Source organism: Strix uralensis, chromosome Z, assembly GCF_047716275.1.
Source record: "Strix uralensis isolate ZFMK-TIS-50842 chromosome Z, bStrUra1, whole genome shotgun sequence".
Taxonomy (NCBI): Eukaryota; Metazoa; Chordata; class Aves; order Strigiformes; family Strigidae; genus Strix; species Strix uralensis.
Window position 1 is genome coordinate 12,199,437 of NC_134012.1, and position 24,381 is coordinate 12,223,817.

Genomic DNA, 24,381 nt, shown 5'->3' on the forward strand with positions numbered 1-24,381 from the left:
AGGGTTTATCTGCAGAATGAGAGCTAAGAACTTTTTAGTAACAAAATGTCAGGTGCTAGAGGACTTGAATTTGTCATGTGCAGTCTTAAGTATTTGTGCTGGTTGTATGCTCCGCAAGGGCTTTATGTTGGATCTTCTGCTTGAGGGCTTTTGCTTCCATCCTTTAAGACCCAAAATAAAGTTCTAGCCTCCCATTGAAAGCCATAAAATGAAAAGTATGCAGCCTAACAAGTTTTATTCTTTTTAAGATAGGCAGGTCTTTGAACAATGTGGAAGTGAGCTTTGTGGCTCCAAACATGCCCTGCTTTTGCCTGAAGAACTGAGATAAATAATACATCTAACAATGATCACAGTTTATCAGCTACAAACTTACATTAAGGAGGCAGCCAGCCCAGCACAACCAAACTAAAGGGCATTGGTTCGCGTTGTCTGCTTCACTGTATTGGGTCTTTTGTCTTTGCCTGTTACGTTTCCTCATTAGAAAATACTTTTTCCATTCTGCTAAACTAGGACATAGGATGCTGCCCACATTAAGGAAATTAAAATTAGTAGCTGACTTTGGAAAGTTTCCAAGACCTCACTTGAGAGTCCGGAATTACGTGGGATGCTCTTGTGTGAGATATGTCCTCTGCTGAAGTCTAGTTAGATTATTTTGATAGTTTCTCCTTTTTTTTCCCCCACTGTTTTACTAGATGCAAAGTAGGAAGTAGTATCCTTTCTTACTGTCTGTATAGATAATAAAAAATAAAACCATCTTTAACTAACATGTTAATAGTAGTGGGCAGTATTAGAAATCTATTGAACTTTTAAAAAAGGGGATATATGTTCTGATCTCAAACAGTGCTTTACCACAAAAATAATTTGCAATTCATTTTGCATAATTTAGAGCAATGTGTCTAAAATAACCTATTCTGATGTTCCTTTTTTCCTTGTGTATATTTTGAGTTGTTCTTCACATGAAAACATTGTAAGCTGTGTGTTCCAGTTTTGTTTATGTTTCTACAAATTTTCAAACTTTTATACATTCTCAGTGTCAGTCTTTGAAGGACTTTAAAGTGTCAGCAGTGAAGTTTTTGAGATGTGTTGTTTACTGATGATGAATTGTTTTGTATGTTGGCTACCATAGATCTGCGTTTTCATTTTGCTATATATATAAGTTGGGTCAAATGAGTGAAGTATAAGGCAGTATATTGACTTCTGTAAATCCAGGTATCTTGAGACTTTTAATGAATGTATATAGTGATTTTGCTGCATGAGCAGTTAAGCTTTTTAGATAAGGTGTAGCAGTGCTAAGATAAATTCAAAAGCTTGAGATCTGTTTTAGATATGAGAAGGTGTTCATGTTTAAGGGGTTTTTTTTCTGGACTACTTTCTGAAAAATGTTAACCCTTTAACAAGAACCTTGCTTGCATCTAAGGATTTTATGGTAACGTTGCTCTTGTTGAAAGACAGATAACTGCCTAGACTACTCTGTGCCTCCGTTTATATCGTAAAATTAGTAGCTACAACTGTACATTTATAATTTTTCTGTGTGTAGTAATTCTGAATGAATGCATGCTATACTGCTGCAATAAACTCCTAGTAGCCAGCTTAGTTCTTCTTATCTAATTCTGCAGAACAAAATCCTAGACCTGTCCAGGTGACTTCAATGGGGTTAATTACAGAAGATTTTGTGTGTTTTATAAATTTATACTTTCTGTTTGGTGGAGTTAAATTGCTTTGTTTCCTGTCTCATTCTAGATTGTATTTCAGTTTTTCAATGAAAGGAATTCTGTCCAATTCATTTATTTCCTTCGTATCCTCTTGGGTCTTGAAAGATAGGGCCCAGCAAGCTTTTGAAATTAGTAGAGAATCCAAATGGATTTAGTCTCTGCTTCTTAACCATGAAAATGTTCATATGTAACATGGATTTGAAGTTGATTCTTCCTATAAGAAGTTGTCCTGACATCAGAGTGATTTTTTTGATTGACCCTAAAAAGTACTGTTTGACTGAAACAGTATATTCCCAGTAAATTCAGTAACAAAAAAAGCCAGTGTGAAGCTTATTCCATTATTCCAAGTATACTTTTTTTTTTATCTTAGTCTTTATTTGGCTGCTGGTTCTGTTTGACTAGTGAATTCTTCAGATACTGGCTAGTTGGTTAATTGAATATCAAAATTATTTGCTCTAATTCTCTGTCTCTATGTGCTCAGTGTTGCAGCCAGAAGTATGAGCATTGTTTTAAAATTCTTTTTGTTATTATTTTGTATCAGCTGTACTTTCCTGGAGTGCTAAAATTATTTGAGCATTTCCTTCCTATACTTTTTTTAGCAGTTTCAGATATCCAGATACTACAGCTGTGCTTGACAATTTGTTGCTTTATTCTTAGTTAGAAAATTGTGTTCCCTGTATGTTCTAGTTGACTGTAATTTTCTGTAACTCTTAAGGTCAGTAAGTGAAATGGGATCCCCTGAACACCCTTGTAAAGGACCTTGGAGAAGACTGACCTAACCAATCTGAATGATAGCTTCAGCAAAATCTGGTGAAGATTTCTATGGCAATTTAATTAGCTATAGAGATTGTAACTATTTTAGGACTGAATTTGTCCATTGAGGTTTTTCTGCCTTTTCATAGGTGATCTTTATTACTCACTGTCATTTACCAAAGTATTTTTGTTCTTTTTGTAAGGAAGCTTTATCATTTTAATTATTTGTACATGGAAGAAAGTTAGTTGGAGCTCTATTTGGAGATGAACATAGACTAAATGTATTCGCCACATAAAATTACCAAGAAGTTTGAATTCTTCAATCATAACAGAATGTGTTGGAGTAGCTTTAATTTCTGGAGATGATGTGATTAAAATACGGTAATAAAGTTTCTGTTACAGTGTAATCAATTCACAAGATCTGAAGCACATTTTCTTCTTACAAAGACATTTTATCAAAAGAATAATTTGTAGGTGAAAATGAGAACACAAACAGCATTTCTGTACAGATCCCTTCGTTAATGAAATATATTTGTGTTTTATATTTAGATAATAATGGAAAGATAAATTCCAGGTTACTGTGCAGTATGAATGTCAATGTTACAAGAAAGACAGAAAATACACTTGAATGAAAGAACACCCATAGTAGCAGAATCATAAGTTATTCCTAGGCACATTTTTTCAAAAATAAAAGAAACTTTTGTTTCCACTGTCCTACATAGCTAATCAGAATGTGGATGAATTTCATTAGAACAAGAAGATCAGTTCAGCTCCACCATCCCACGAAAAAAGTAATTTTTTTTTGTTGAGCATTCCAACAGCAGTGCTCTGTGTTGGCCCTTCCCCTGACTTGTCTTTGCATCTCACATCCACTCTGAAGACAGAGATGTGGGAGCCTGCCTTGAGGCAGGTCCTTTGTTGCTTACCCCAAGTCACAGAAGACAAAGGTTCAGTCACCATCAGCTTGTAGCAGTGGATCTTGTCAAGAGTGAAACTGTAACATTACAAGCAATGGATCACAGCTTAGTAACTGGCAGTGAAGCTTCATCTGGAAGATTGTTGTCCAAGATGTTCTAAGCAAGAAGTCTAATTCTACTTCCTAAATATCACCTGTGTCAGAGTACTCTGAAATGCTAAGCAGAAGACATGTTATTTCCTCATATGGCTCATTCTTTGCAAAACTTTCTTCTGCCACTTCTATGTCATCTACAGGGCTATATTCCCTTTACAGAACAAGAGAAATTTTGAATTAAATTCCTGTGCAAACGTAGCCAAGGGCTTATTTCTTTTGCTAATAAAATGTCATCACCAATGCAAGTAGAAAATCTTCTAGCGTTGGTGTTCCTTTGATTTTTTGATCCAAAAGTCTAATCTCATAGCAATATGGTTTTTAAACAGAAATTTATGACATAATAATTAGCAGAGTAGCATGTCACTCATAAATCAAACTGTCTGTAACAACTTTATGCCAGTTAAAGTGGTGCCACATATCATGCCTAGCCCACTGCTAACAGGTGAAGAGATTTCTGTACAAGAGAAGGCGACAGCTGGCAGGGCTTGTCGAAAGATCTTGTCATCAGTCTGCTGCTTAAAATTCAGAAAGCTTCAATTTGTGGACCATCTAGATGCTTTGTATGGTTTAGGTTTTAAACAAGTTATTGAAAATCGTGTTTGAGAAGTGATGCTCAAGGGTAAATGATAAGGGTTTTTTTGTCTGTATGCTGTCTCTTACACAGTTACTGATTACTTCAAGGTTGCTTTCTTTTTGCTACTAATTCTATTTATAGTCAGCTACAGACTTCAGCACAGTAATTCTTAAATCTTTGTGTTGGTGAGTATGTTGCACCAACCTTAATAGTTGCATCATGTTTTTTTAATCCAGGCAGAGAAATGTGAAATAGCAGATGTTCAGCTCGATTTTCGATTTTAGCATCCTGTTGTTCCAAAGAAAAGCTTTAAAATCTCTGATTTTCATATTCAGTTTCTGAGAAGCTTTGTGAGATACTTCACTAGAAGATAAATCTGCAGTACCAAACTATAATAGAGAGAAAATATTGAAATCCTCAGAGGTCATTATTCAGACCCCTCAAGGCTTTTGTAGGAAGGCTCACGAGAAATGTTGCCACCCTAAAATTTAAAATGGCCTTACCATCTTCATAAATAACTTCGGGGGAAAATGAAGTAGGATGCAATATGCTGCTTATACAACACAGAAAATTCATGTCTTGCATAAAATAAATTCAGACTGTTGTAATACCTATTCAGGGAATGTAGTTTGCTCTGTAGGAAAGGAAATATTTATGGAAGTATATATGAAATTGCTAATATTATAGAAACGTTCATGCATGCATACAAGATTTTTCATTTATACTGAGAAATAAAAAATAAGCAATAATCTCCTCTATGCCTATCAGACAGAAAAGATTTGGATAACAGCAGCTTAAATCAAGTATCTGGAAAGAGGATTTATTTAGATACCAGTATACTGACAGCTGACCCCTTTGAAGCCAGCCACATTCAGCACTTTCAGACTGAGGCATCCAGTGGTTACATTTGAGGAAAACAAGCTTTTGCGCAGTTTGGATGACTTTGGATAGGACTGAATAAAATGCCAAGGAAAGAATATAGTGCTTATTGCTGACAGCTGCCATCACAGAACCATAATTTATGATAAAATTTCTGATAAAATATCATAAAGAATAAGAGTTGAGGAGAGATTCGTTAATCAAATTGAACATCTAGATATTATTTGTCAGAAAATCAATATATGGAACAGTTGGATTGCGTTTTGCTACTGCAGATTCACCTGGATTTTTTTTTAAACAGTGTGGGATCAAATTTCAATGTCACTCTCCAAAGGTTGCATGAAAATAAGAAACAAAAGGACTTTTTGTTTTAATTTTGCATTACAATGTCTACTACAGATGGATTGCAAACTGCAAGTTTTACTGAGTCAGAGTAACTATGTAATCAAAAGGGAGAAAAAAATCTTGCTTCTTGTTATTGGTGACTCCTCAAGTCTTAACCTTAAATCATTTTTTTCTTTTCAAAGTGTCATTTACAACTTCAAGAAAATCTCCAGAAAGGCAGTAAAAGTTCTGTAGGAAATCAAACAGATTTGGACTTCTTGCAAATTTGTAGTAAGGGTAAATCTACCGTAATTTTCCTGACTATTTGAAGTAAGAACATAAATTTATGTATTTCAGTGATTCATTTGTTTGCATTTTATGGAAAAACTGTATATGATTTTTTAGTCATCCCAGAACTGCATAAGAAGTGAATTCAAAGATTCAATTCTGATGAAGTTAGTATTATTCAGTAGTGATTTTACTAGGTATAAAATATTTAAGCAACAGTGATGAAATGTGATTACCTAAGTTTCTTAGATATATTATTCTTCAAAGCCCTTGTATTTATTTTCCTTCAGTGTAAGTAAATGCTGTACTTTAAACACTGTTTAGAGATGGAGTCTATTTATGTAATCAATAATTAGATGGAGTTTAAGAAATCTGGCCAAGACATTTTAAATAGGTGGCCTGATTGTTTTGAGCAAGATGATCACCCAGTTGCTCCATCCAGATAAGGAAGCTTTTGAAAACTGGGACAATCATTTAATTGTCTAAATATAGTTTTAGGTCCCTAATTTTAGGGCAACTTATTTTAAAGCAATTCATCTCGCTAGGTGAATCCTTCTTTTACTGTAGTATGTAACAAACTACGCCTCGATTGTGGAAACAGAGGGTACTTGCAGATTCTTAAATCTAGGGTGTCTTGTTTGTACCTTGGTTTTGGGGTGAGAGGTAGGCATGTCCCAGCCCAATGAAAAGGACACTGTGGGCACCCAGTCCAGACAGAAGGATGTTGCATTTGACAGGTGCCCATCTGAAGGGTCAAGGTTGGGCATACTATAATGTGCATCCAGATGAATACAGATAGAGGCACAGTTAATTTATCTGGGTTAAATACCTTTTTTGAGTCATAGTCGTGATGGTTCTTACCTGAATTCTCTTCTATCTGATAAATAAAAGGCAAGAACTTTCTCACTTCTGCCCCAGCCTGTGTTGGAAATCTGTGTTATTATTGTATTAATAAAATTTGGGTGATCATGTAGCCAGCACAGTTAATGACTGAAAGGAAGGTCATGGTTATGTAATACTACTAAGAAACTCTTGTAAAATTTCTTTAAAGACATTTTTGAAAAAGCCTGTGATGAGAGTTGTGAGCAATTGAAGGAATTAATGCCTCAAATTCATCGACACGAAAAGCCTCAAGGACAAATTGTGGCCTTTGTGGTTAGTCTAAGAAATGAATTATCTGCCCAGGGAAGCACAGGGTGTCTCAAAGGGTGCACAGCTCCACTCCCTTGCAGTTGTATAGCCAAATTCCTTAGATAAGCCTCAAAGAGAGGAGTCATAGACTGAGTAAAACCATATGTTCAGGGTTAATGCCTACACCTTAATTTATGACTATTGCCTAGAAGAAGAGCTAAAAGATTCATAAGAGAGATAAACAACCAACACCAGATAGAGCTAATGACTGGATAATTGCCCAAGAAACAAAAACTGAGGAAAAAGTAAAGGTTTTAGGGGGAGATCACGACCACCAACTCAATTGGGCAAAAGGGTTAATGTACCCCATTACCCTCCAGCACATGCACAGAACCCATGCTCCACCTTTTCCCCATCTCTCATGGAAATGAGTTCATAGAATACCTGCCTCTCTTTGTCTAGTATACTAATCAGCTGATAAGATGAACTTAAAGGAAACAGAAAACTTTGCTGTGTGTGCACTCACCACCCAGGATTACCCAACCTGAGACCAACGCTGGATTCAGGGGTGGTGGCCAGATTTCTTTGACTCTCTTTCTCTCCTTTTTCTTTTCTTCCCTTTCTTTTCTTTCTTACAGATTTATAAGAGACCACATTGCTTATTATCCTTTTCCAAGTTTAAGCCATTTCTACCACAACTAAAACATTTTAGCTGGTTGTTTGGTGTCATTTCACTTTAATTTAACCCAAGGGGATCACAGAATCTTTATGACATCCTGGGGTCCCAGTCCAGATCGTAACAAGTGTTAAGTTCAGGAAACACATCTTTCTGTCCAAATCAGTAGTAAGTCTTCTATATCTAGTACCCAGGAGCTCTGTGTAACTCTCATTGTGTTGATCTTTTGATAACTGTTAACAGACAAATCTATGCAGTTGCTGTAGACTCCAAAAGCAGAGAGAAATATAATTTGGAGCTGACAAATCCGAGGAACAATGAGGCTTTGGTAGGAAACTTAAAAACTGTAGACTGATGTTGTTTATAAAGCTGAGTTCTAGAAGTGGAAATATATTAAGTTATAAACAGTTTGACAATGCTGTTCAAAACAGGAGTGGACCTTCATCTCTGACCAGCAGTCTTCCCATGTCGTCTACTCCACTTTCAGCTGTATAGTGCTGGGGAAGAGATCTATTTCAATGATAAGAGTAGGTGTTCTGAACAAAGAGACCCTTTGTATGCTATCCGTTAACTCAGATTGTGTCATGCATCACTGTAATTTGCGTTAGATTTATGCTGAATGATAAGAATAATTTCAGATATGTTGTTTGATATACTATGACTATATTTATGCAAAGCTGCGAGCATACTGCAGCACTGTTCCAGAAATTCTTTTACAAACATTTTGTTATGAGTATTTTCCCTAACAGAGTAATAGTGTACAGTCACACAAAGCCTAGAAATAGAATGGGAAAATAAATGCATACAATTGTATGTTATTTCAGTGCTGCAAATCTCTGTGTTAAAATTGAAAGATATGATATTTGTACAGGTATAATATTAATATTTCAGCAGAAATATTTTATTGATTCTCTAGCTCTTTATATTTGTTAATTGACAGGACTCCGTCTTTTTATCATGTACCAGAACAACTACTAGGTTGTACTAGAGAACACTTGGACTCTTGTGGACTAGAGAGGAGGGCTCAACAGAAGGCAGTCTTTGTGCTTGTAGTTTGTTTACTTCTTCAGGCCTATAACTTAACCTTCCAGTTCAAATATGTCTGTAAACCTCAGAAGAGTGTTTATCACATGTGTTACTGTCAGTTCTACATCGTTTCAGTTTCTAAAATGCAAAGGAGATCTGTAATACCAAAAGGAGGGACAATACTCTCATTTTTTCCCCTACAACTTCTGTAAAAAAAAAAAAAAAAAAAAAAAAAAGTTGTAAAAAAAGGTGTTTTCTCTAGATGGAGTTCACACGAGAAGGGCCAACACAACCTTTTATCTGTTATTTAGGCATTGCATCAAGGCTCTAGGAGATTCATAGAAGGCCTCTGCAAATGAATTTTCTTCCTTTTTGTTTGGAATCCTGGTTACAGTAAAGATGAATGATTATTAATATTTGCTTTATTGTTAGGTGTAGTGACATTAATAGCAGTGCCTGGATGCTCTACTCTGCATATTTATTTTTGGCGTAAAGCTTCATTTGTCAACTTAGCTATAATGCTCATATCATTCCCTTAAATGCCTGAATAAATAATGTGCCTGTTTTTTAAATGCAAAATGAAAATAAAAATTAAGATAGGCTTGTAACATGGCACTTATATACTAGTTTAGGGGTGGATATAAATAGTAAAGCATTAAGATGATTGTGATTCAAGTACTTTGAGTAACATTTATTCCAGTGGCCTGTCTCTGAATTAATCTTGATAATTAAATTTTAATAGGAATAATACTTTATGATAAGTCAATTAAGTAGTTGCCATGTTCTTCAAGAGATCTTAATAAAAGCTGTGTTTACAGATGTTCCTTAAACAATGAATATGATTCTCCTAAGAGAAATTTCCAAGAGGCTAATAATATTTAGAGCTGCCAGTTTAGATGTATATCCCAAAAGCTTAAAGGCTCAATTACACCATAGAAGGAACTGCAGAGATTAACCAAATTGCACAACAAAAAATGTTTAAATAATTTCAAATCCATCATGACAAGAAACTGAAATATATAAGATGCTTGGAAAGAAAGAGCATATGTACATAATACCCATGTAAAACATCTATCACAAGGGATTTTCAGTTGCATGTGGCCTGTTTCAACCTGATTAAAACAGTATGAATCAGTAATACAATAAAATAGTCATTATTCTAGTTCTGTGAAGTGTATACAGGAATAAAAAGGAAATAGATAATTTTCTTCTCCTTTATCTGTTTTTCTGAGGTTTTTTTCACTTCTTCCACAAATTAAGTCTTATCTCCTGACATAAATAAGATTAAAGATGTGCTGAACTAAAAGTATTTCAGTCAGAAAAACTGGTTAACTTGCCATGTATCAAGGGATTTTATAAATTTGTTTTTCTTAAGATACTCGTTATGTACTTAAAATTGTCCTTTTACTTTAAAAAAATCATATTAACAATGCATTTAACTATTGTTAAATAATGTTTGTCATTATCAGGCTACTGAGATTATTACAGTTCTGTAACTCAATGAATCTCTAACTGGAAGTTTAAAAAATGCTTTAAATAATGTTCATTAATTAATTTGATTTGAACAATCAGATTAAATAAATATGCCCTGTAAAACTTTAAATCCATTCTGAATAAATCATGTTTTTATTGTTTCTTTGTAATAGCTTTAGGTCTATGAAAGCCAGATATTGTCAGATTGCCTTGATATTTTTGGAATATAACTGCTTCTCCAAAGAATAATGCAGGCTGAACCTACTTAGACTCCAGCGAAGTGCCCATATACAAGGATGGGCTTTATGTTCTGTAGAGTGCTGAATTAGTCTAGCCATTTCAGTGCTAGTACTGTCTCTTAGTTAACTTCTGTCTGCGGCTGGGCTGTAATAGTTATACACTGATAAACAGCCTCCCCGTAGGCTTTGCACTCAGTGTCTTGTACCTACTCCATTAACTTACCAGCCATGAGATTAGCTATTTTAAAAAAATAGTCTGCATTTGTAGCTTGTATGTGATGGAGAGTTTATCACATTGATAATCCATTTAAATTGTTACAGTTCTCACTTCAAATCTGTGGCTTATTTTCAGTTTGAAGTGTTAATTGCATCTGTATGATTTGGCATCTTATTCCTTTTTATGGTAGATTTTGAAAAATGAAGTTGATTGAATTCCTTTGCCTTCTGTTTTATGATATATTTTAGGTTTTTATATGTTTTTGTTGTGCCCTCTCTGGTTCTCAATGTCAGTTTTAAATTGTAGATGTTCAAACTTGGGTATGTTATTGTAGAAGAGATTTGAGTAACAACCTGTGTAGAACTTCAGGAGACCCTTTAAAAGCAGTCTATGTAGGCAGCAAGAGAAGAACATCCTTCTGGGCAAGCACAAATATATGCTTCCAGTGGTTTTCTATATCCACATTATGAAGGTGTCCTGGCATTCCATACCTGAAGAGTTTTTTGGCCTTACAAGGCTCCATAGAATTGTCAGGTTTTTCATTTCCCTACATCTTCCATTGGTGAGGCCTCTGGTCTGCTGATGATATGAATGACTTCATCCAAGGGGCAGCATCACATAGGTTAAATGAAATACATAATTCCTTGGCACTGGACACTTGACTTCTTGCTTACTACTCATAAGGAGTAGTTTCCTGTACAGTGCTCCAAATGATGTTCGTAAGCACTGAAGCAAGGCCCTGTGTCCATGCATATTGGTTGCCTGGATCCTAGTACCCAGTTATCCCAAGTGTTCCCATCTGGGACCAAAAAAATTGTTTCCTATCTCCTTCTGTGTGCTTCAACAATATCTTCAAGGTAACTTTTCGAGGCCAACATACGAGAAGATTTATTTGTATCTCAGGGTGTACAACACAACATCTTTTAGCTCCTGAGAGAGTAGTGAACTCAGAACAATTCTCAAAGATTGGTTGAGTATGCGCAGCCTTGTCAGCACCTTTGATCCTTCCTCCGAACTGTGTCTTACTATACCTGAACAAAAGAAGACAGTACACATTAGGGCTCGTAACTAACAAGCATCATTTGCTCTCTGTGAGCATCTCATCTTCAGGCTATTGGCTCACTGTTTTAGTCTCTAACATCTTCTCTGTACACTATCCAATTTTTCTGCATGCATTTTAATTGGTGGCTAACAGACTTGGACCTTCTAATGACTCACCAGTGATGTGAGAAAAGACAGTCACCTAGTCAAGTCCAAGCAGCACTGTGCAGAACTTCATGAGTTTATCATAGCTGAGTAGGTTGACAGTAGTACAAAGTCACAGTAGACAAGTACAAGAAATTTTAATGTGTATTAGAGAAAATAAATTCAGCTAAATGAGATGCACTCGTGAAGTGCTCAAATATTAAAATAATAGACTGGATAATTATCTTAGGCAGACGTATGATAAACTCATAGAGTTATTGACCTGACTCTGTTTGTAGCATGTGTAATGTTTGGATACAGTAAACATTAAAAACTTGATACTTAATTTTCTCGACTATGGCCTATGCATATTAATTCAGTAAACTGTAACTAGATAAGAAATTTAACTTGCCTGTTATTCACTATGAGATCATTCAGGATTAAGAAAAGATTGTAGTAATACTATTATAGCCATCATTACCTAAAGATAGAAACAATTTGAGATTGATAGAAGTTAGTATGTGTACATATATTTGATTAAACAAATCAAATAAAGCCTATTTGATTAGTCAAACTGTTAGAGTGTGGAAAAAACAGTTTGGAGGGTCAAAAAGTCTTTTCAGGTCTGCAAAGCAGTAGCCCTCATGAATAAACATGACCTCAGAACAACCTTTGATAACTCAAATAGAGAGGGAAAGGGAATTAGAGTGTTAAGGAGAGTATCTTCTCTGAGAAGCAGGGAGACAGGTAATTTATTTTCTCTGGAACATGGAAGAGGCTAACTAGAGGTTAGAGTGAGAATATATGTTGAGAATATTCTGATTTTCACTTTCATTGTTTATTCATTTATTGTTGTCTCTTTAGAGCCCCATATACAGAAAGTGTAGGTGTCCTATCAGTAGTTGTGTGAGAAGCCTTCATCTGCAAAGAACATCTCCTCTGTCTAAAGCTACTTCTAAATGATACAGGATAAAGAAAAATATACTGTTAGCTTTAAACAGAAGAACATTCTTCTCTAGAAGAAGAATGAAGAAAATGTCCTTCAGTTGTTTCCCCTTGAGCAATTTATCCAATCCAAATGCAGCAGAGAGGGTATGAATGGAGGACATGGCAGTCAGTAGCTCCAGAGAGCTGCTTTGGCTGCTTTGCTGTTCTTGGAAGTTTTTGGCTTGCCCTTGTGTTTTTCTGAAATGTTGTATGGGAAGAAATTTAGAGTGCAGGGAGTTCAGACTGAATTACTGATTTGTTCAGATATTTAAGCCATGGGCATTGTCACCTCTGCCCAATTATGATTTATATGTTTCAAGCTTAGGTCTGCCAGACACCTGAAAAGATGCCCTTTTCCATTCATCATACCAGTCAACCAAAACAGAGTTCTCAAAAGCATACAAACCCTGATGGCCATATGGCCTGATTTGGAAGAACTCCCGCTAGTTTGTCTGGTAAAGATTTTTGGTAGGGGTTTTCCTACATTTAAAAATTGGACTTGAATTTTTTTTCTGAGTTTGCTTTTGAAACTCCATAGAAAGTCACCAATTTAGTCTGCAGAAATTAGGCTAGATAAATTCTGTTTAAAGCAACAAAGCACCTGCAGACTTTCCCATAGCAATAGCACTCATTTCAGTCTCTCTACTCAATCTAGCTGTCAATTTCTATGCAATTTTCAGGAAGCCAGTATACCTGAGGTCACAGCCCTTTATATCAGATTTGGCTACAATTGTCTAATGGGTTCAAAAGCTGTTGCAGGACGATCTGACAGATGGATAGACATGGCACTCCCATAAGCCGCATTTCCGTTGGAAATCATGCTAAACCCACTGATTATTTTTTTCTAGTAGCAACCAAGAAGTAGTTATTTTTCTTTTGATCCATTCCTGTACAAAACAGGCTCAATATTTATTCTTTTAAACTTTTTCAGACCTAGGGTGTATGATTCTGATTATATAGTATAACTGAAGGCTTAAAGTCTATTTTAGAGCTGCAAATCATTGTAGATTTGTTTATGTACAGCTTACAAATAGTGTGGAACAGATGACCGAGAGGCAGCTTCCAAGAGAACAAAGGAGAGTATGCATACTGGGCTCTTTCAAAATGGGAGATATGTGAATGTGCAGGAAATCAGGTCTTCATCCTGGTTTGTAAGGGTGAAAATGTGGCTTCCTGAGCCTCTCACACCACTGTTCCCCTTTTGTGGTACTGTTCACATAAGAGAACAGTGAAGGAGCTGCTTCCACAAAGAGACTGGTTTTATCCACCTTTACATTAAGCATACAAGGACAGAAAGAAATTTTTTTCCCCTCCTCACTAGTCTATATAACATCTAATGGAATATGTATTCTGATCACCACATATGTCAGTATCTTTTAGTAAAGAATTACTAAGAAAGATTATTGTCCAGTAGAGCATGTAATCACCGTTATGTTACAAGTGCAGTCTGGAATGGGATCTCCACACTTTTATGGCAAGGGTGAATAACCTTTCTCATTTTAAGAGAACATTTGGATGTATTTGGTGGGCCACACACTAATAATGCATATGTCTTGTTTCCCCAGTGTCTGTTCCATAGGGCTCTTCATCACTCTTACACAATTTTCTGCACCATCCTGTACTATTTAATGCTCAGCCATTTCACAGTGAACATTACTACTCAGGCCAGCATCTCACACTGCTAGGTGTTTCTCTGGTGCACCATACTGCACAGCACTGTGCTGCTTAGCACATCCCAATATACAGATTATTTCTCATTATTAGTACCACAGTGGTGCAGAGTGCTCCCCTGAAAATGGCATGTCCATGTTGAATGGCTTATCCCTGACTCTGCTTTCACACTAATTTCATTTAGATGGGGAGAGTCAGTCCATGCCATTCTATTTTAACTCTCGGTTAGTAGAAGAACATAGCCCTATGAGCATTTAGATTCTTCTGCTGCTGTCATTTCAGGGCAATTTATTGGTACAATTATTATGCACTAATAGTAAGTCAGCTACTAACTAACTTGGGATTGTTTGCATGAACGAAGCATACCAGGTATCTTTAGGCTTTCATTCTTCTGTTTAAAAAGTGAAATATATGGAAAACTTTATGTAATATTCACTTAACTTCAAGGCCTTTTAAAAAATTCCACCTTTGATCATTAATCTTTGATGGGTTAATATTTCTATGAAATACAGTTTTATGTAATTTTCCCACATTTTATTTCAGGCAGTTATCTTTGCAAGATAATCATGTGAAGTATAGAACGGATTTCTCTTCTTGGTCATCATTTCCATTAACTGTGGACATTTTTGATCTTACAAATCATTCTAAATTGGTCGGTTTAGAATGAAGGGTTTTGCACGTTCTTTTTCATAGTTTGGCATCTTGGGATAAGTGTTATATGTGCTTTATTTAGTTTTATGACTGTCCTGATCATAGTCTCAGATTTTACTCTGAACTCCCTTTTACTGGTAGCATACGTATAGAATCTTTCATTGTTGGTGTCTACATCCACTAGTTCTAGGTCTTTCACATGATTACAGGTAAATCTTACATTAACTATCACGTTATTCATTGGTGCATGTGTTCTCTCTGAATGTTGGACTGAATCAAATACTTTGATGTAGTCCAGCCAAATTATGTTAGATTCCTTGTTAATTGACATTCTTTATAGAGTTTTCACGCAGAATTTGATCCTCTGGTCCTCTCTTTTTTTGTTGTTTTTTAAAACCCTTCTGCTGTCCAACCGGTGAAATACCAGGGGTTACTGTTAGGTGATACAGTCAGTATTAGCAGTTCCCAAGTGAATTGGGAAGACGGCAACTTTTGAAGGCTCTTACCTTTCTTTCCTTTCTTAGGATTAACAGGTTTGCTTTCAAGGTTTTACTGTTAGTATTTGGCAGTATTTTGCTCCCATCACTGTCCTTGATGTTTACATGGCCTTTCTCAATTTTGTCTGTATTGTAATTGTGCAAGAACAACATTCTGGTTTATGCTTGTAAAGCTCTCAAAGATCGAAGCTCTGACTCTAGTTGGAACACATAGGCACTGCTTAATTGCAAATGAAAAACAGTGCCTGTTTAAATTAGGGCTTCTTGCATAAGAACATTGCTCTGATTTTAGCCTTGCAGTACTAAATGATGCCATGTGCCTAGATAGGTCTTTTGAGAAGGAGCACAAAGCTGTGGAAAAGACAGCTCTTCAACTAAGCAAATTACTCTTAACTAGAGCCTAGTTTCCACATTAGAATAATTTTGGTCTTCTTTCTAATTGCAATTGTCTCTGAGATTCTCCTGTCTGTGCCTCTTACTGTGATTACAAACCTGTCTCAGAACCAACCATACCCTTGAGTTCTCAGCTATTTTGTCTCTAGCTCCCTCATTTACTTAATCGGCTCATGCAAGATGTTTAACTTGCAGTCAGTGAGACAGGCAGCTCCTCTGTACACATTGTCTATTTGCCCATCAAAACCAGTCAACAAAAGCTTGCTTTCCCCTCCCCCATCTTTTGGTTTTGTGCTAGCTTTTAATTATGATTTTGTCCTTACATAGGATCATAGAATCATTTAGGTTGGAAAAGACCTTTAAGATCATCAAGTCCAACCGTTAACCTAACACTGCCAAGACCACATGGCTGGGTTGGAGAGGATTGTTATTGTCAGAACATACTAGTGTTTCCTAATTTCTGCCGAAGTCATCTCTGTCGTGTATTAATCTCGGACTACTTTTTTCAATTTCTGTGTCAAATTATTTTCCACTGTTTATCAAAGAAACGGTAATGTGAGGCTTCCTTCATTCTAAAATTACCTAGCTATAATCAACTTGCAATTACCTTTTCCCATTATGTTCTGGTGCACGTTGTTGTGCTGTAAATGTAGAGACAGTCTGTGTTAAACCATGTTGCTGATTAGTTGTCATACAGTGCTACTTTTAACACTCTTTCCTACAGCATGGAGCTGGAAGTAATAGTCCCAGTTGTTACTGTCTGGGTTTAGCTTCTCTAGATGCTAGAGAACTCAGAACCTAGTCCCAGCCAGACCTACACTGGCTGCTTGTCAGTACAGCGCAGTTGCCTCTGTATACACTGAAGTTTTCTGGGCCCATCTCAAGTCTGTCACAGAGAAAATCAAGCTGGAGTAATTAGTTCTGAAATAAGCGTTAAAAGAGTCACACAGTTATTGATGTTTAGGTTTGCACTAGACTATCTCCATGTGTTTGTGTCACAGCAGGCCAGAATTTACAAGCCCTCTTGGCACCTGGTGTTCTGGAAAGTGCAATGCAAAGGCTGAGCTGGACTGGCAGGATGAGTGCTTACCCAGAACTGATAAATTCTGGGTAAATACTTCTGCTCTGTATTTTTAAGTGCACTCCACAGTACCCGTACTGTTAGGGCTTATTCATTATTTGCAGTGTACAGTATCCCAGCTAGAAGAGGACTAACTATAATGAGAGACCACAGAAATCCAAACTGGTAAGCTATACATGTAATCATCTCTGAAACAGATCTAGAGACTTCCATCTCTACAGTAGGCACAAAATAACAATTGTCATTAATATTTGGTATACCAGTATCAGGCAGTGGCCATCTGCCATGGCCTATGAGTATCAAAAGTGGCCTGTGTTACATACTAGTGAGTATGCAAATTAGATGCAAATCAAACAACTGTTCTAGAAGAGAATAGTATTTATTGGGTAGAAATGCATCAACAATAGGTCAATAATAGGTGTCTGGAAGGACTTGCAGGACTAGCATTGGAGGAGTAGCAAAGCAGTAGGTACAGACCAGTGGTTGAGCAAGGATCATTAAGTATGGATACTGGAGCTTGCAAGAAGTCATTGGTACTGCAGGGCAGCTTAGAATTAAGACACTTAAACTGCAATCATTGGGGAAGGATTGGGAATTTAGATTAAGGGGCATGAGAGAAGAGTTTTGATACTTAGCAGTGTCTGATACCCTCCTGTCTTAGTTCCTTCCTGATGGGTCTCTTAGGTATTGGACTATGCTGGGGTCTGTTAGCTGTGAAACAGAGAGGATGGATAGAAGAGCTAGAGCAAAATCAGTGTCTCTTGTGTGGCTCCCACAGAGATGAAAAGAAATACTTTTTCTTTAAACCAAAAACCCTGGCTGCCATTACTCTAAGATCTTCAGATTACATGGAAAGGTTTAGCCATCTTACAAGGTTCAAAGCAGGAACCTGGCAGTATACACAAGTTGTTACACTCATATGGCATGTACACCATTTAGGAAGTCCAGCTATGTCCCCCTACAAATATATCAGTGCAAGGAAATTCGGAGCATATGTGCTGGCAAAAACAAGCAGTTACCAAAGATGCTAGGGGTTCCTAGACTTTCTACTTTCAAGGTTTAGATTCTGCATTGTGTAATAAAGTTGTGGCTTGTTTCAAACTGTGAGTCATTATTCTTGCTGAAACGTGCCCTTCACAAATTACCTTTCAAAGGCAGAACAATCCACAGGTTATTTTTAGTGATTTTTGTTTTGTTTTGCCTTTCCTGGCAAAGTAACCAGGTATTTCATAATAAAGTTACAAATAAATTGTTAAAATTTCTTTTTAAAAGAAGAAATCTGATCACAGTACAGTTTTACGCAGCCTTTTTGGTTTTGTTATTTCCTTCTTTACTGTCTCATATCATTTTTGTTCTCCTTTCCCACAGAGTGCTTGTTGTGACATTCCTGTCTTATCAGTATGTTTCATCATCTTGTTAGAAGTAACCTGTATTAAAAATTAAGAATATCACCAGTGTGTACCAACTTCTTAAGTGTTATTTAAAGTCACCTTCCTGCTGATTGGTTTATCCAAAATAGTTATGAGCTGAGCTGTGAAAAGATGTTTTCTTTTTCTTCTTGCAGACTGCAAATGATAACCTGCATACAGACGATGAGCGTGAACTCAGAGGAGATAAAGAAAGCTATCTCTGTGCAGTGTGCCTGGATGTTTATTTCAATCCTTACATGTGCTATCCATGCCACCACATCTTTTGTGAACCTTGCTTAAGGATGCTTGCCAAAGACAATCCAGCCAGCACTCCATGTCCACTGTGTCGCACTACAATTGCCCGAGTCTTTTTCCAAACAGGTATAAAAATGAAAGTTTTTACAATACAGTTTTTACTCTCTCATCTCTAGTGTTCCTGACTTTTAGCAGTAGGAAAATATGGTGGGTAAGGGGTGTTTGGTGTCAGAATGGGTACAGGGATAGAAGAGGGTAAGTAGTGCTGTAGATGGGTTAGCTGGAACAGCATGAGTCAGCCTTTTATGCCTGAAGCTTAAAAAGGTAAATTCAAGCACCATGAATAAAATTGCACTATGATATCTGGAGCTAGGCCCTTAACAGCACTTAAAACTGTGGATAGACTGGTCACAAAGTAATGTAAATGACTAAGCCATGCAGGAGTGTTTGTTTATTTTGCATGCTGCAAAGATCTTGCAACAATCCTCTTTAAACTGAGAGAGTGCTGTGATGATGACAGGTTGAGGATGCAGATTAAAGTATGATTTCACACTGATCAGCAGAGTTGCCCAGCTTCTATTTCTGGTTATGCACAGACTCTTCCTCTGCACAGGCACAACTTTGTATAATTTGATGGCAGACCAGTTAGAGGAACTGATTGGGCTAAATATAAGAACTCATTTGGGTGGGAAGGAGGCATTTTTCAGATATTTTTCAGACAAACTAATTGCCCCAGGTTGGTTCACTGGAGAGCTGCTGGTGGCCAGAGATAGGGACTATGTCAGCACTGCAGCAAAGAAAATGAATGGAAAGCTTCAGCCTCAGTTCTCGTTTCATTTGCTTAATGTTTGATGCTCCTTTGGTTTTGATGTACAGATGAAGTGTGGCTCACCAATACAGAATTACTTTTTGTTGTTTTAGGGCTATTTAAATTTTTAAAAAGGTATTTAACAGATTTGTTGCAGTAAAATACTACTGAGAGAGCACAAAGAGAGTAGATACTTGCTAAAATATATTTGCAGAACTTTTCAACACATTTAAAGTACTGTCATTTAAATGAAATATTACCGTGATTATTTGTAGCCTTTGAGTACTTAATATACAATGTGTAAAAATACCTGATGGGAGGGAATGAAGAAGAGGGAAGCAGACTCTTCACAGTGATGCCCACTGACAAGACAAGAGGCAGCGGGCACAAATTGAAACATATGACATTCCATCTGAACACGAGAAAACACTTTTTTCCTGTGAGTGTGATCAAAGAGGTTGCCCAGAGAGGCTGTGGAGTCTCCATCTGTGGAGATACTCAAAGCCCAACCAGACACACTCCCGGGCAACCTGCTCTAGCTGACCTTGCTTGAGCAGGGTGTGTTGGATTTGTTGATCTCAAGACATCCCTTCCAACCTAACCCATTCTGTGAAAATATTAAAAAGGTATGTAGTTTTTTTGAGGAAAAGGATTTGTGTGGCTAAAGTTAAATACAGTGTCATAAATATGTAAATTGAGACTCTACTGTGAATAGAGAGCCTTAACAGTACGTGAAGATGTGTTTAGTATTAAAACTTCAGATGAGATAGATCCATATGCCCTTACAGCAGTTATTTGTTATTGCTATTCAGTATATAGCAATATATGCTTGACTTAGCAATATATGTGAAAATAGATACACTAAATTTACTTTGGTTTATTATACATATACTAAGAAAAATATTTTGTACTTTCTCAGTGCCTAACATATTGAGCACCTTTTAAATGTACGAAGAAATATTGATGATGATATCATATCCTGAGAGAAATTAGTAAAATCAACACTTTAAGAAAGATGAATGGTGCCAGACCAATGTAAAGGGTTGTAAATACTTTTTTTACTCGGGAGATTTATTAAGCCTTTTAAAAGTTACGCTAAAGTCACTGCTGCTGTAGGTTTGTGCAGTCAGCAAAGCAAAAGTTGTTAGTATTCTTTATGTATTTCTCTAATGCTACAGCTGGGATGTCTTATTTTACTCACTTATTCTGGATATTTTCTGCAGCTTTCCTTTTGTATAACTGCATTTTATTTTACGAGGGTATCTCAAAAAGAAAACATTTAAGGATATATTCAGAAGTTCACTTTTCAGCTTGTACAGTTTTTCAAACTGAACATAACTGCAACAGAAGAATGCATGTAACATGTCAAAAAAAGATGAAGACTAACAGGTCAATTATCCACCAATTATGAAGAAAAAGAGTGCTTAACCCAGAGCTACAAAGCTGGATTTGACCCTTTAGGATACTTCATCTGGCCTGATGCCTCGATCAAGTGAGGCTTTTCCACTGGTTCCTTCGAGAGTGAATTCTAGTCCAGATGGGTTGCTCTGATGGTGTCCGCCATGCATTTCCATCTTTCTTAAAGGCTTTCTTAAGTCAGATGATAGGGGGCCCAGGATACATCTGAGACCACAGCTTTTGATCTGATTGTGGCAACCCACTTCAAGTTACTTTGTCTTTTAAATGCCTGTCCTGTCAGGGGAAAGAGTGAGCCAGGTGTTGGCATCTGTGCTTCCATTCATCTAAAGTTTCATTTATGTTAAGTGTGGCCAAGAAGGGACAGGTACGGCACTCATAAAATAAATCCACCACTTTGGAGAAATGCAGCTTCAGTGTAGTGGTTGTGCATGGGAGGTCCAGACACATGGCAGGGAAAGGGTCACATACATACAGAAAGACAGGTGACCTGGCCAGCCTGAAATGATCTTTCATTAAAAGCCTAACCAAGCAACCACCTAAAAGCCAGTAAGAGTTATGACCACTGCCTTTTCTGAAAAACACAAATTAGATGCCTCACCAGAGATTTCAGTGTTTAAATTTGAACAATAAAGTTGAAAGAACTGAACTGATTTTTATGGCATGTAGAAGGAAACTAAAATATTCTCTGTTGATGCTGTGAGAGGCAAGCAGAGTCTCATCAGAAGCTATTTCTCTGAATCTGAATATACTTAATCCAAATGCGTTCAGTAGCATATAAAGCTCTTATATAAAAATATAAAACTGCTAGTGAGAAATACACAGCTTGTACCTTTTACATTTAGGAGAGAAAATGGCCTCTTTCCCTTCACTGACAGAGGTTTATGGGTGCAGTAGCACTGTTCTCACATGATGAGATAGAAGGATTTGGAGATTTCTGTACTCTGCATGTGTTGTGTAGCCTCATTCCACCAGTGTTCTGACATGGTGAAATACAGGGTAATTTTTAGCATAAGACCAGCATATTGGTTTTGCTTCAAATCTGCTAATGCCTTCCTCTTACATAAAGGGCATTTGGAATGTTTTCTTCCTTCTGGAGCCTGCTCACAAAAAGCTTAGCTTTCTCAAATTTGCCAGAGAAAAAGATTTGATCTTTTCATAAAATATTGATTATTGGAAAAGTATGTACAATTACAATGAACCAGGTAATAATAATACATAAGCCTTTTCAAAGATCTGTGAAGGACCTTTCTTTCTTTTAAGGTACAGAAAGAATTATGGTAGCATCTGCTATAATTATTATTTATCTGGAGCCATGGTGGTTTGAAGGGCCAAAATGGGGGGGTTCGAAGTTTTCCCTGTTAACTACTAGCTTGGCAACTCCATCTGTTATCAGCAGATCACTTTCCCTCTGTGGTAGGAACATATGGTTATTTTTAAATTGTTTTCCATTGTTGTATTGCTATGGATAGGTTAGTTTTGACAGTTTTGAGTTGCAGTCCATGTAGATATTTGCCCAAACTATATCCTGAGAAGCTGATGATTTCTTGAGATTAATATGTAATGTCAACTCTTGCAACATGTCATTACTCATTCTACAAATGTGTTCTTAATTCCTGTTAATCCTCAACATTTTAAAAATCTCCAAAAAAAGTTTCAGACTCTTCCCCTCTCATTGCATTACTGACTGATGGTGTTAAACAAAAACCAATGTGAACTGAGAATTAATACCACAGTCAGTTTGATAGATGTCATTCATAGAGGTCATCATAGTTTTGTAAGTTAAATAGCCTGATTTATTATGTACTGATTTATTATGTACTTCACTTTGCTAGATTTTTACATCATCTTTCCTAAATGTTTTTTTCAGAGGAACAGAGTCAAAATGGCATGTTTAAGACTTATTCTTGATATATCTGGAAATGCTTTGGTTTATGTGATTTTAAAACAATTTAAGAGATGTTAGAAAAAGCATTACACAGTAGATAAGGCATTTTTATTTTGTAGTATAAATGTATGGAAATTATTGCTGTATTTACAGCGTTGATGTATACCTTCTCTCCCATTAATTCTTGTAGAACTGAACAACTCTACCAAATCTTTTTTCCCCACGGAATATTTGAAGTTAAAAGAAAATTTTCAAAAATCAAATTCTGCAAAATGGCCTCTACCAAGCTGCAAGAAAGCCTTCAGAGTTTTTGAAGGTAAGTTTTTTAATTTTTCCCTAAACTTCACTCATCTTGAGTACAGTAGTTGAAAATAAGTCTCTAGCTAATACATGCCATAGGAGATCAGAGATGGATGATTATTAAAGTAGAGCTGAATTAAATTCTCCTGGGTGACTCATACACAGTGCTCTGAATCTAAAGATAAACTGCAAATTGTAAAAAGACAATTTGAGTGTACACCTTTTTATTTATTCTTAAATCTTTAATTTTGTGCACATTATCAGGATAATTGTATGTAGTTTCCTGCTTGGAAAAAAATGTGTCTGCATAGTGGAATAAAGAAAATTACTCAGGGAAAAAAGTCACTGGTTCTGAGTGTGGTCAGTAAAGACTTCTCCAAAAAAAACATCAGAATCAGTCTTTTATGAAAGAAGTCACACAAAAAAAATGGAATACCTTATATATTATTCTCTATTGTTTGTTTTATACATATGAAATGAAGTAAAGGGTGTGGGTGTTTTAGCTTTGTTTTCTGCTTAGAATATGAAGAAAGCTTAGTCCTCTTCTTGCTGCTTTAACACTTAAACATCTTCATGGTATTAACTGGTTGTTAACTGAAAAACATTTAAGTTAGACCACTGAAATGTGGGATCTGCTGTTTACCCATGTTTCCCTGTTTTCAGTCTAATGGCCTTTCTTCACCAGGCCTCATCTATGTTTACTTGTATAGTTACTTTCTGTACTGACGAGTCTTGATAGCAGATATATTTTTCCTGTTCGAAAGAACAATATAGATTGCTTCTAAAAGTACGTGGAAAAAATAAACCAGGACATCCTTTTTATATTTCTTTTGTGAGTCTACTCAGGCTTTTCTACAGGTCAAATTTAATAAATTCTGATCCTCCACTTGCAAAACTGTGTCACAGAAGGTCATGATTTGATACTGAAAGTAACAAGAAATGATACTAGCTATCAAAAATGAGCAGACTTGAGAAGTTTGAGGACTGGTGTATCATCTTTGATATTACTCAGAGGGGAAGCTGTTGGCAGGGAAAACAAAGATGCATATTTCTTTTCTCTAACAGCAGTTAATGTAGTGTGGATGTTGATGCTGAGCGTATTGGTTTATTGTAATACATGACTTTATGTATGTGACATAGTTCATATATGTTCCAGAGTGTCAGATGAATCATGTGTTTCATAAATATGAAAAGTTACCATGCTGAGCTTTGTACAAAACATAAATAATTAAAAATAAAAGGAAGATCTGGAGAGGTCATACAGCTTCAGTATTGTGCTACTTGAAAATTGGGCATGTCGTTCTATGAAGTTAATTCAGAATGCTGAATTTACATGTCTCCAAAGTATAGCCTAAAAGTCCCACATCGAATGGGAACATGATTAAATCTAGTTAATAGGAAACCTGAACACATCGCTGTCTGAAACTTTGTCTTTGCCTTCTTAACTACAAGTGTCACTGCAGTGTGTCTCTCTTC

At 36.4% G+C, this 24,381-nt stretch overlaps 1 protein-coding gene across 1 annotated transcript in view; it reads left to right on the forward strand.

Moving 5' to 3' along the window:
• RNF180 (ring finger protein 180) overlaps nucleotides 1-24,381 on the forward strand; it is an 83,814-nt gene that overhangs the window by 37,566 nt on the left and 21,867 nt on the right. The window contains exons 5-6 of the mRNA XM_074855621.1: nucleotides 18,394-18,619; nucleotides 22,796-22,921. Coding sequence (XP_074711722.1) covers nucleotides 18,394-18,619; nucleotides 22,796-22,921 — 352 coding nt within the window. The remainder of the gene's footprint in view (nucleotides 1-18,393; nucleotides 18,620-22,795; nucleotides 22,922-24,381) is intronic.